Raw genomic sequence first — 11,781 nt, 5'->3', positions numbered from 1 at the left:
TTTGTTTGTTTGTTTTTTAACATTTTCTTTTTTTTTGTTTTGTTTTGGTTTTGGTTTTTTGAGACAGGGTTTCTCTGTATAGCGCAGGCTGTCCTGGAACTCACTTTGTAGACCAGGCTGACCTCGAACTCAGAAATCTGCCTGCCTCTGCCTCCCGAGTGCTGGGATTAAAGGCGTGCGCCACCACGCCCGGCTTAACATTTTCTTTACTGGAAGTTTTTTAAAAAGAGTTGTTTATTTTATGTATGTAAGTACACTATAGCTGTAAGGTGTACAGATAGATGATGGTTGTGAGTCTTCATGTGGTTGTTAGGAATTTTATTTTTTAGCATCTGCCTACCCCACTGACTCCAGTCAACCCCTGCTCTCTCAGTCCCTGCTTGCTCTGACCCAAAGATTTATTTATTATTATAAATAAGTACACTGTTGCTGTCTTCAGATACACCAGAAGAGGGCGTCAGATCTCATTACGGGTGGTTGTGAGCTACCATGTGGTTGCTGGGATTTGAACTTAGACCTTTGGAAGAGCAGTCAGTGTTCTTACCCACAGAGCCGTCTCTCCAGCCCCCCTTTACTGGCAGTTTTATCTTAACTTTCCAAAGCCTTTTATGAGTTTGTGGTCTTTTTATGTGCTCTTTTTGAAATAGAAACCCCTGATTGTAGTATTTTAAGAAACATTGCTGGGCATGGTTGCTTTAATTTTAAGCTTTTAATTTTAACACTTGAAGGCAGAGGCAAGTGGATCTCTGAGTTCAAGGCCAGCCTGGTCTACCTAGCATGTTCTAGAACAGCCAGGGCTATATAATGGAGAGACCCTGTGTCCAAAAGAGAGAGAGAAGAGAGCAGGGGGTTGGGGGGTGGGGGAGAAAAAAAGGGAAAAGAAAAAGGGAAAAAAAGGAGGAAAGAAAGACAACATGATGCTATTCAGTGCTGTTCTGGTGATTTTTTTTGGAACACAAAACTGGCTTGAGTGTTAAGTTGCCTGATCTTATCTCTTAACTGTGTCTGGTGTGTTTCTGCAGAGTAAGCTGTTTTATTGCCTCACATCTCGGTGTTGGCCGAATGTGTTGAGTTCACTCTTCTCTGTGCAGTCCCTGCGCGTGAACCAGGATCTCAAGCCACTCAACGATGCCCCTGGCTTGGGCTTTGGTTCCTAGCTTTTTTCTTGCTTCCCCTTCCCAGTCTCTCTTTCCTCCCTTTTTTCTTTAAGGTGGGATCCTGCTCTTTTGCCTGAAGTGCCCGGAGTGAACTCTGCCCAAGCAGTCCTCCTGCTTTGGTTTCCCTCAGCCAGGGCTGCTGGCAGGCCTTGAGCTTTGTAGTCTTTGGATTGTATGTAAATGCCAGGAGAGTGCCATTCTGATCCTAACTTTGATCTTTTGATGGAACTGAGGCTAGTTAAGTAGTCAGCAGGGAGTTTTAAAACACTGAAAAATTTAATAATGCATATCCCTTGACTTTCTTCTTTTTTCTCCCCCTCAGGTACAAGAACATTCCACAGATGTCATTTGATGATACAGAACGGGAGCCAGACCAGACCTTTAGTCTGAACCGAGACATTACAGGAGAATTAGAGTATGCTACAAAGTAAGCGTGGTACCCCTCCTCCACTGCCTTTCCTTCATCTCATTCTGGAGACGGTCTTGATCTATAGCCCAGCCAGCCTTGAACTCTGTCCTCCTGTACCTGTCTCCCAGGAGGCATGCTGCCTGCTCATGGCTCTTCCCCTGCAGTGAGCGTGCAACCTGTGTGCTTGCCTCTGTGTTCTGGCCAGTGTCCTACTCTCCGAGTCTTGGAAATGAGCTGAAACAGCAGAGAAAGCTTGATCCTGGGCGTGGCTGCGCTTGGCAGAGATTGTTGACTTGGAAGTATTGAGCAGTCCTGGGTGAGCAGCTAGTATGGCTTAAGAAAGCTGTCTGCAGAATTCCTCTGCAGAGTAGGCTTAGTCGGACTCAGTCGCCCGCACCCACCTGCTCCAGTCTTCAGTGAAGTCATCACAATAAAAATGGCTTAGAACCCTGCTTTGTCAAACGCCATTCCTGTTCCTCGACACTAGGAGCACTGTCCTTTCTTTCTTTCTTTTTAAAGATGTATTTATTTTGTATATGTGAGTACACTGTTGCTCTCTCAGACATACCAGAAGAGATTCCATTACAGATGGTTGTGAGCCACCATGTGGTTGCTGGGAATTGAACTCAGGACTTCTGGAAGAGCCATCAGTGCTCTTAACCTCTGAGCCATCTCTCCAGCACACTTGCCTGCCTTCCTGCCTTCCTTCCTTCTTTTTTTTTCCCCCCAGACAGTCTTGCCTTATATCCTTGGCGGCCTGGAATTCACTTGTAGACCAAATTGACATTAAACTTATAATTCCCCTGCCTCTGCCTTCTGGGTATAGTGATGGCATATGCCACATGCCAGGTATGTGGCTTCTTTGTCTCTCTGTCCTTCCTGCCTCAGACAAGGTCTGATAGGAGCTTAGTACAAGGTTACTTCATTAATTGCTGCTCTGAAGGAAACTGGTGATGAAGGATCGAGTGCCCTGATACTTGCCTGCAATTTGGCATTGAACTGTTATCCTCCCTGGTAGCGAGATGCAAACCACATGGTAACCTGTGTCTGTCTTCTCTCCCTCTTCCTCCTCCATCCTCTAGAATTTCCCGGTTTTCAAATGTCTATCATCTTTCCATTCATATTTCAAAAAACTTTGGAGCAGATACGACGAAGATCTTTTATATTGGCCTGCGGGGAGAGTGGACTGAGGTAAGAGAGATTGGTCAGTGTGTGTCTGCACCATGGAGCGGGCATGCCGAGGGCAAGAACAAGGGAGGGGCTGGCTGCTCCATCTGTTCATAATGTCCCTTTGGGTTTTTGTTTGTTTTGTGACGGCTGTCATTATATAGCCGTAGGTGGCCTAGCGCTCGTTTTGTAGACCAGTCTTGCCTGGCTCTCACAGATCCACTGCCTCTGCTTCCTCAGAACCTGGCTTCTTTAGATTTCATCATAACTTCCTCAGTGGATAGACTATAAGTGTTCTTTTATAATTCGTGTATTTTCTATATGTGTGTGTACATGGCTATATGTGTGTTGCGGTACGTGTATTTTGCTACAGGGCTCTCTTGCTTAGCACACAGGAGGCCATGCGTTCCACCTGTCACACCTTCTTGACAATCTCTTGTTCTGGGCGCCAGCAATAAAATGATAAGTTCCTTAGACAAGTTCCTGTTCTTGCCTGGATTTTTCTCAGCTGCTGAGAAGCCTTGAGAGTGGATAGTAGTCTTTGCTGGCTTCTCAAGATTAAAGGCGTCCACAGAGGGAGCGTCAGAAGGTTCCCGAGGTGGGAGCCTGAGGAAGGGCTGTTGCAGGGTGTGCTTTAGTGGCCACTGACCTCATCTCCACCTTTTCTTGTAGCTTCGCCGGCATGAGGTGACCATCTGCAACTATGAAGCATCAGCCAACCCAGCTGACCACCGGGTGCATCAGGTCACCCCGCAGACACACTTCATTTCTTAAGGGCCAGCAGGGGCTCCCTCAGATGTGCTGTTAGTGAAGATGTGCGACCACCTGCTGGGAAGGACAGAGGATGCTCCAGCAAGAGTTGCCTGCCACAGCCTTGGCCAGGCTTTGTCTCGGGGTTGCTGTAGGAACCTGGCCTGTGGAAACCGCCTCACCACCAGGGGCGGTGTGGTGCCAAGGGACAGTCTCTCTCTAAGGCACTGCAGAAACTGGGTCTTAGGCTGGGTGGCATCTGTCAGTTATGAATAATGCTCACTTTCCAGTCTGTGGCCACGGGATCTCATGTGGCTTCTTGCTTGTGGCAGATTTCTTGTGTGGTTTGTCCTTTCTCAAAAAGGCTGCTTCCTTGACTGTAGGAATCCTTCTGAGACCTGAGCTTTGTGTTTGAATTAGCCATCAGGAGGGTCTCCAACCAGAAACACGCGTCCCTGCTTGATCCTCCTTCTGTCATTGCTATACATTTGTGTCAGGGTGCCTAGCTGGTGTCATATGTCACACACAAGTGTCCCACGATGGTGGTTGGAAAGGAAGGAGTCTCCTGGTACGTGACTGCTTGGGGAAGGTCTTACACACTGTCTAGCCAAATAGTCGCGAGTCCTTTCTCTGTGTGGGTGGCCTGGTTGGGTTAAGACGGAGACAGTAAAGATTCCCCTCGGGACCTCCTTGGTGTTTACCTGCTTTCAACTTGTGTTGTAAACCCAGTGCTGGAGTCTGGAGACCCTGCTCCTTCTGTTCATGGCTTTCATTCATGGTGACTAATGAGCTTCCTAATAAATCCTTAGAGACTTAAGGTCTGTCTTTTCTTCTGTGCTCTTGGTAGTACTATGAAACTTATATCTCACTAGGAACTGAATTGAACTTGAATCTTGTTTTCTTTTGATCTAGGTAGGTTGTGCATGTCACAATTAAATAAAGATGACATCAATTCCTCCAGGAAAGGTTCAGCCTCTGCAGTTTGTAAAAAGGATGCTGAGGTTCTTACAAGGGGGAAGTAACTGGTGGAGTTACGTTTAAAAACACGGGAGGCTGTGGGCTGGAGAGATGGCTTCTTAGTTAAGAGCACTTTTTGTTCTTCCAGAAGACCTGAGTTGGCTTCTCAACATCGGCATGGTGGCTCAGTACCAATTGGAACTCTTGGAACTCTAGGTCCAGGGGATCAGATGCTCTCTCTTGGCCACTGTTGACATTTCATTCACATGGTACACAAACATAACATGCAGATGAACAGCCATACACATAAATCCTTTTTTTTTTTTTTTTTGGTTTTTTGAGACAGGGTTTCTCTGTGTAGCCCTGGCTGTACTGGAGCTCACTCTGTAGACCAGGCTGGCCTCGAACTCAGAAATTCACCTGCCTCTGAAATGATTGTTTTAACAAATGCCTTCTCTACCAACTGCAACTGGTATAAGCAATATTTTAGTGTTAACTGTTTTCTACATAGTGTTGGGTTAACAGCACACTCATGATTATGTTTGTTTATTGTCTCCCTCTAGACATTCCCCAAATCCCCATTGCTCTAGTGTTATCCATTTCCTAGGTCCTGCAGTAATGAAGGTAGAGCACTTATGTCTGTTTCTGGGCGCTGCAATGCACTCTGGGTCTGTGCTTTATGCTTGTTTCCTAGTCTTTCACCTTAAACTTACATAGCAGCTCCTGAGAAGTAAGCTGCTATATGCTCTGGAAATAGTGCCACTGCAACGATTAAGGTGTTGGCCAAGAATTTATTTATGATAAAGAATCAGGATGCTACTCTACAGACACTAATGGAGGTCTAAAGAACTTTCTCCAGGAAACCAGGTCATGTTGAAAGGGTCCAAATAGGTGTTTCACAGCAGGCTGGCTCACTTAGGTCTATTTTCATAAACCTTAGTTTCATGTGGCTTATGAAGTAATCAACTACACACTTGAGTTTACAACTTGTTAAACAGGAAATTTTCTGTACATTGTCTCCGTTTTAATCATTATAAATCACTATTTCCTTATCTTATGGAAATTTTAAGAGTAAAATGCTGATTGAAAGTTTATGCATATGAATGTATATTATTAACTCATTTAATTGTCAATCTACCTTTACCGTCTAAACTGTTGATGGCGTTAATTTTTCCTTACTTAAAATGAACAAATCAACTCACTATATTAAGTTTGAGTTTGAGTACACACTGCTGTTTGGACTAGCCATAAAAGCCAGGCTTACATTTCCAAAAGAACACGTCTTGCCGAATAGTAGTCAAGACTTGTTGCTGGACAGTTGCCACTTTACACAGTGAAATACAGAGCCAGAGGACTCATCGCCAGTCTTCCTTGTTTCTGGGCGGGAAGACTTTTTCCTACCTGGTTGCCCTCTCAATCCATTCAAGCCTGGAAGTCCTTGGGTACCCCTGGGTCCTGGTATGCACCTTCCTGGGGACCCTTTTGCTCCGGGTGGTCCAGACTGTCCTGGGTCTCCTGCAGTGGAGAATCCAGAAGTTTGCTTAGTTGCCAAAGCCCAAGCAAGGTCCTAGAGCTGCTATCTGTGCATTTTCTATGACTTTACCTTCTCAAAGCAGCCTATAGTCAATACCATGGGCATGCTTATAGAGAGGGCACCCATGAAAAGGGAAAGACAGGAGGCAGAAGGGACATAGAACAGTCCTATTGAGTAAAAAAAGAATTAGGCCTTTTTACTGATTTATTCACTGAGACACAAATGCCTAGAGCTCCCCTAGAGCATCCACAGTGGAGTTTGGTAAGGAGAAAGGTAATCACATTTGGTGTTGTACCTGGAGGTCCGTCAAGCCCGCCTCTTCCTGGAGTTCCAGGGAGGCCTGGGAGACCAGGGAGTCCAATATCTCCATTTTCCCCAGCATTGCCTCTTTCTCCTGGAAAGCCTGGTTTCCCCGGTTCCCCAGGCCTGCCTACGGATGGTTCTCCCTGTAGCAGAGACATTAGGTTAGAAGTGTCTCCAACAGAAGGCTTCCCAGTTCTCCTTGCTAGGGGTGCTTAGACACCACAGTTCAACAAACATTTTCCTTTCAAGTTTGGTCAATGATTTTGGTACGAAATTCTGCTTAATGTTGCCTCAGGATATGCAGTCCACATCCACTGAAGAGAGTACTCCAATATACTCTGAATGCTCATGCAGTCATTAATAAAGGGGTAGAATATGCCAGTTTCCACAGGAACTTAAAAACTAGTGACTACAAATAAACTAAAAAATTAATATCTTATTAACAAATATACTGACAATCTCTAGCTCTCAGGTACCTTGTCTGATAAGGGATTTTCAGCTGCTGACTGCAACTGCCCCTCCCTGTCCCTCCCTGCCCCTCCCTGCCCCTCCCCGAGATTTTAGTTCGCTTACCTTGGCTCCTGGGACGCCTGGCTCTCCAGGACGGCCAAGCTTTCCCATTTCCCCAGGACAACCAGGTGATCCCTTTGTCCCTGGGAAACCTTGATCTCCTACAGAAAAGCAACAAGCACTAGAGATGAGTCTCGAAGAAAGTTTCTGAGCAATATTTTCTTTATTAATCATATTTATGAGGCATCTAGGTAGACAGATGCTTGTATACAAGTTTAGATGATGATTAAAACCAACTGATAAATTAGCAGTTGAATTTCAAGTCAAATTATATTGGCTTTGAAATTTGGTTCAACTACTTAAAAAAAAAAAAAAAAAAGACAAACCTCAACCAATCAAAATGTAAGTCCCAATGGATAAACCTACAACACAGCGTCCTGGTCCTCTAGCTCCTAAGCTAGTTCTGCTTCCCATACATTGGTGCCTTTGTCTAGAAAGTGAATCCAGAGTTGCAAAAGTAGCATGCAAGTTATTGGTGGATGGTCCAGGAAGCACTGGGCAAAATATGAGCCAGGCTCCATTACTTCAAGGAGGAAGAAAACCAGGAAGCCAGTATCAAAGCTGGTCTTGTGATTATATTTTCATTTACTAAGCATTTGCTCACATGAGCAGAACTGATGTGCACTAAGTAGCCAACAATCGCTTACTAACAAGAGATAAAACATCAAAATGTTGATTATAGGCTAACAATGAAAGCAATGGCGAAACAAATGCAACACTATCCTAAAGCTCATAGTGCTCTATGTTATAGTCCATATCCTGAATTTTGTTGTGGTTTTTTTTTTTCATATGAATCCTGGACAGGATTTTGTTTGGTGTGCAGGATTTTGTTGTTGGCTGCTCCGAGGAGCAGCTCCAGTTATTACTCAATAGCTGCAGCTGGGATTTTTGGAATCTTTCCTTTTTGATGAAGACAGCATCTTTTTTTTTTCTTACTTGTCAAAAATATTTGTTTTATTATTTAAAAATCATGTGTATGTATGTCAGTGTGTGCATGTGAGTGCCATGTCCACAAAGACCAGAGGCACCAGATCACACTGGTGCTAGAGTTATAGGCAGGTGTGAGAAGCTTGACACTTGTTCTAGATATAAAACTCCCATCCTCTGTAAGAGCAATGTATGCTTTTTCTGCTCAGCCATCTCTACTGTCCCCCACCTACGGCGTCCTTTACTAAAGGAAAATAACTTCTCTAATTCTTATCCAAGCTCACAAGGAAGTCTCTATTTTTGTTTTGTTTGATGCTATGGAATGAATCTTAGCTTTTGTTCATGCTAAACACACACTCTACTCCTGTACTATATCCTCAGCCCAAATTGTGATTTAATAGTTAATTTCTTATTTAAAAATGTGTGAAGTCCAGAAATATATAAATCTAAGAAGCATAGGATTAAATAAAAATTTCTTATGAGTAGAAAGAATTGCTATTACATTTTTAGTGAATTTCCTTCCAGGTGGACCAGTTTTTTTTTTGTTGTTGTTGTTTTGTTTTTTTAAAGCATGATCGATGTGCCTATGTGGTGCCTCAGTATATAGAGTTTCCTGCTGTGAAGCCTGACGACCTGAGTTCGATCCCTGGGACTCACATGGTAGAAAGAGAGAATGGTCTGCAATTGTCCTCTGACTGCCACAACCCCATCCTCGATGGTACACAAAATAAACGAGTTAAAAAGTATGATTGAGATATTATCCCACAGATCAATGTGAATTCTGTCTCTTCACCTGGTATTGTCCCAGGACTTCTAGAGATTCTCAGAAAGCATTATTTGGCAGTGTATCCTAGGTAGTCCCTATTTTATTCACTATTCATAATCATAGCTTTGAAATATCCACAGTGAACCTTGTGTTGTATAGTCTTTAATTTACCCTTAGGCCCTGGAGGCCCTGGGAATCCAACTTCTGGAATTCCTGGTTCACCATCAGGTCCAGGGAGACCAGGGTCACACTCTCCCACAGGTCCAGGTAAACCTTAAAGACATGTACACGCACACATCAGTGACTTTCCTTCATTTGTTTCCAAAAGAAATGTCTGTGTTCTCCGTGTCCTTCCAGTGCTTCTGGCAATTATAAAATAATGTTAACATACCCTCAGCTTTTCTTCCCATTCCTATGCAGTGGACCAGAGGTTAGGAAATACAAATGTAAATAAAATAAAAATAAAAATAAATAAAATAAATAAATAAATAAATAAATAAATATAAAATACACATGACTTTTAAAAATATTAACTTCGTTCTTTAAAAAGGATCCTAGATATCTTGAACTCTATGCCTTCCTCTATAAATACAAAATTAAATTTCAAATCACTTTAACAAAAAAAAAAAAAAAAAACTTTTGGAAGTGCTAGATCCGGAACACCAGGAGAGTGTGGGGGTAACCTCCAAGGACAGCGGAAATCCCCCTGCCAGCTGGATATTTCAGGATGGTGCCCACTTGTACTCCTTTTCCAGATCCAAATGTAAGCTTTTCCTTATAAGGGGAGTTGTATTCTCTCAGGGAAGTAAGAGTGTCATCTGATGTCATGGACTCTATTTCGCAACAGGGATACTCACCAGGTAGACCTCGGGGGCCAGCCCGACCAGGGGGCCCTGGAGGGCCTGGAGGACCTAGAACTGGAGTTGATGTACTGGGTTCTCCTTTAAGACCTTAAAAAGAAAACACGATTGTATGGTTGGTTTGAGCATCACAGTGTGCTTCCACAGCAACAGGAAGTATTGTGAAGAAATTATAAACACAGCCCAAGGAAAAGGAAACAGCCCCTGTTTTTATGGAACACAAACATAGCTTGGAGTAACCCGTCTGCAGAGACATTTCTCATTGGTCTGCAAATATTTTTAAGTGTCTGTTTAAGCCCTGCTTTAATCCACAACCCAGAAGGCTGACCTATTGAGTCAATATTGTTTCATAAATAGACACTAGGCATGGGGTTGGGGAATAGTGGTAGGGTACCAGTTTTTGGTTCTTTTGTTTTGTTTTGTTTTGTTTTTGGATGGTTGGTAACATGGAAAACTAGTATGGTCTATTGAACAAAGTGGCAAGTGTGACTCAGCACACTGGGCCTGGGTTCAAGTTTGGCTCTGCTGTTTGCAAGCTACATGAGTTTGGGCCCATTTCATAGCCTCTTTGAGGAGTTCCTTATCTGTCACTGTGGAAATAACAATTGCCTGGCAGCCACATACTGAAGGCAATATCAACACATGGCCAATATTAAGCCATGTTTGTGATTAGTCATCTTGCACTCATGCGAGATATATATTTATATATATATATATATATATATACCTTATGGTTCACAGTGATGGGAAATTTGATAATGTATTTTATGATAATGAGCTCCTCACTTAGATTCATATTTAGAGAGAAGTAAAGAAGGTTGGATGAAAGATTAAATGAAGTCAGATAAGCCACGTAAAGAGCCAGACAGTAAATAATTTGGCTTCTGTAGTTATGATATGCTACAACTACTTAACTCTGCCACTGTGAAGCAGCCAGAGAGAACACAGAGTATGGCTAGATTCCAATAACTTCACCGATGGACACTTTAATTAGGAGTTCATACAATGTATAGCAGAATATTGTTAAAATTGTTCAAAACATGTAAAAAATGTTGTCTGTCATTCAAAAACATCAGGTCCATTCTTAACTTTCAGACCACATAAAATGCACTGATGGGCTAGGTCTGAACTTCTGTCCACTGTGCTAAGTCCCTGGATTAAAACAGCAGCCTTCAAAGTTATGTACTGGAAGAAATAAGACCAGTAAGTATCATAAATAAGCTTTACATACATGTGGATAAAAGGATGCATTCGCTTGACGACAGATATGAATACTATGGAATGGTACCGAATCTTGGTATAAATTAATAATGTGGCAGCCTGCTAACTATTGTTTAAAGTGATTGTCTGAGGGATAAATGACAACGCTGGCATGGCTTGTTGAAAACTCTCTGCAATATGGACCTATTTCTCCTGGACGGAAAATTACTTTCAGTAGTTGTAGGTTCCAATCGTCACATAGCCTTTAAAACTATTATCAATGATTGTTCATATAGCTTAGATATTTTCAAATTTTGTCCATAACCTGGAGTCACATATGTAAGGGAAAACACTTCTTCAGATCAAACTGTTGGCTTTTTGCCTCCCTCCAGTGTCTCATCACTGAGTTCTACTCAACCCCTGGCATGGGTTCATTTTGTGTACTGATATCAGTCAGAAATACCGGTGGTTACAGGAAGTTTCAGATGAGCTGCCTGTGATGGGGGAGATGGATTTTTTTCTGTCACGTCTTTACTCGTCCTGTCCCAGTCTCTGGGAAGACATATTTGCCAGGAACACATTTGCATGTACATTGGTCAGTTCTGAAGAAGCTTTGTTGGCTATGAGAACTGTCCCCCCACTTCACAGAAAAGCAAGACTGGAAAAAAACTAACCAACCGGCTTCTCCGGGTGGTCCCAGGACTCCGGGGACTCCTTGGGCTCCCTTTGGACCTGGCTCTCCTGGGGGTCCATAGCCCGGTGGTCCAGCTGGTCCTGCAGGTCCTGGGGGTCCAGGGAATCCAGGAGGTCCTGGAGGTCCCTGGTCCCCTTTCCTTCCACTCAGGGCCTGTGACAACAGGGACATGTTTGGTGATGCCTCAGTTCAATATCTCCTTACCACAGTTAATACTAACTCAAACAGGGGGACCAGAGAGGCTGCCTGGAAATCCCTGGATCTGTAGATGGACCAGGAAAAACTGTCTACCACATATCCATGCAGAGGAGCCATGTTCCTCTTGTTAAAGAGTCTGTAAATGAGTGTGTGTGTGTGTGTGTGTGTTCAACTTGCTTATCAATCTTCCCCAAGCTGTCCTGGGCAAGATCCCTTTTATCAGATAAATCTGATCAATCTTTGGGAAATGTGGTGATGCTGGCATTTTGTAAATCCCATTGGACAATCT

At 43.4% G+C, this 11,781-nt stretch overlaps 2 protein-coding genes across 3 annotated transcripts in view; one reads left to right on the top strand and one right to left on the bottom strand.

Moving 5' to 3' along the window:
• Nucleotides 1–11,781, bottom strand: part of Col4a3 (collagen type IV alpha 3 chain) — a 138,767-nt gene that overhangs the window by 35,851 nt on the left and 91,135 nt on the right. For both annotated transcript variants that reach the window (XR_003843853.1, XM_021197823.2), the window contains exons 26-31: nucleotides 11,279–11,447; nucleotides 9,398–9,490; nucleotides 8,712–8,813; nucleotides 6,851–6,948; nucleotides 6,270–6,420; nucleotides 5,842–5,955 (exon numbers count right to left, since the gene is read on the bottom strand). Coding sequence is in view for 1 of the 2 variants with exons in the window: in XM_021197823.2 (XP_021053482.1) it covers nucleotides 5,842–5,955; nucleotides 6,270–6,420; nucleotides 6,851–6,948; nucleotides 8,712–8,813; nucleotides 9,398–9,490; nucleotides 11,279–11,447 (727 nt within the window). In the remaining variant the exon portion in view is untranslated. The remainder of the gene's footprint in view (nucleotides 1–5,841; nucleotides 5,956–6,269; nucleotides 6,421–6,850; nucleotides 6,949–8,711; nucleotides 8,814–9,397; nucleotides 9,491–11,278; nucleotides 11,448–11,781) is intronic.
• LOC115064016 (PITH domain-containing protein 1-like) lies at nucleotides 1,469–4,300 on the top strand. The gene is made up of 3 exons (XM_029538303.1): nucleotides 1,469–1,584; nucleotides 2,649–2,757; nucleotides 3,406–4,300. Exons 1-3 carry the CDS (start codon nucleotides 1,499–1,501, stop codon nucleotides 3,505–3,507), a joined length of 297 nt encoding a protein of 98 aa, XP_029394163.1. The 5' UTR covers nucleotides 1,469–1,498; the 3' UTR covers nucleotides 3,508–4,300.

Source organism: Mus pahari, chromosome 5 (assembly GCF_900095145.1).
Source record: "Mus pahari chromosome 5, PAHARI_EIJ_v1.1, whole genome shotgun sequence".
NCBI classification, from domain to species: domain Eukaryota; kingdom Metazoa; phylum Chordata; class Mammalia; order Rodentia; family Muridae; genus Mus; species Mus pahari.
Note: the sequence above shows the minus strand (reverse complement) of the source record. Positions and strands in the feature narration are given on the sequence as shown.

Bases quoted from the DNA above. Each gene is read 5' to 3' on its own strand.
- LOC115064016 (XM_029538303.1), top strand. From the start codon at position 1,499: ATGTCATTTGATGATACAGAACGGGAGCCAGACCAGACCTTTAGTCTG. The intron at 1,585-2,648 runs GTAAGCGTGGTA...TCCATCCTCTAG, and splicing joins GAATTAGAGTATGCTACAAA to AATTTCCCGGTTTTCAAATG. The intron at 2,758-3,405 runs GTAAGAGAGATT...CTTTTCTTGTAG, and splicing joins TGCGGGGAGAGTGGACTGAG to CTTCGCCGGCATGAGGTGAC.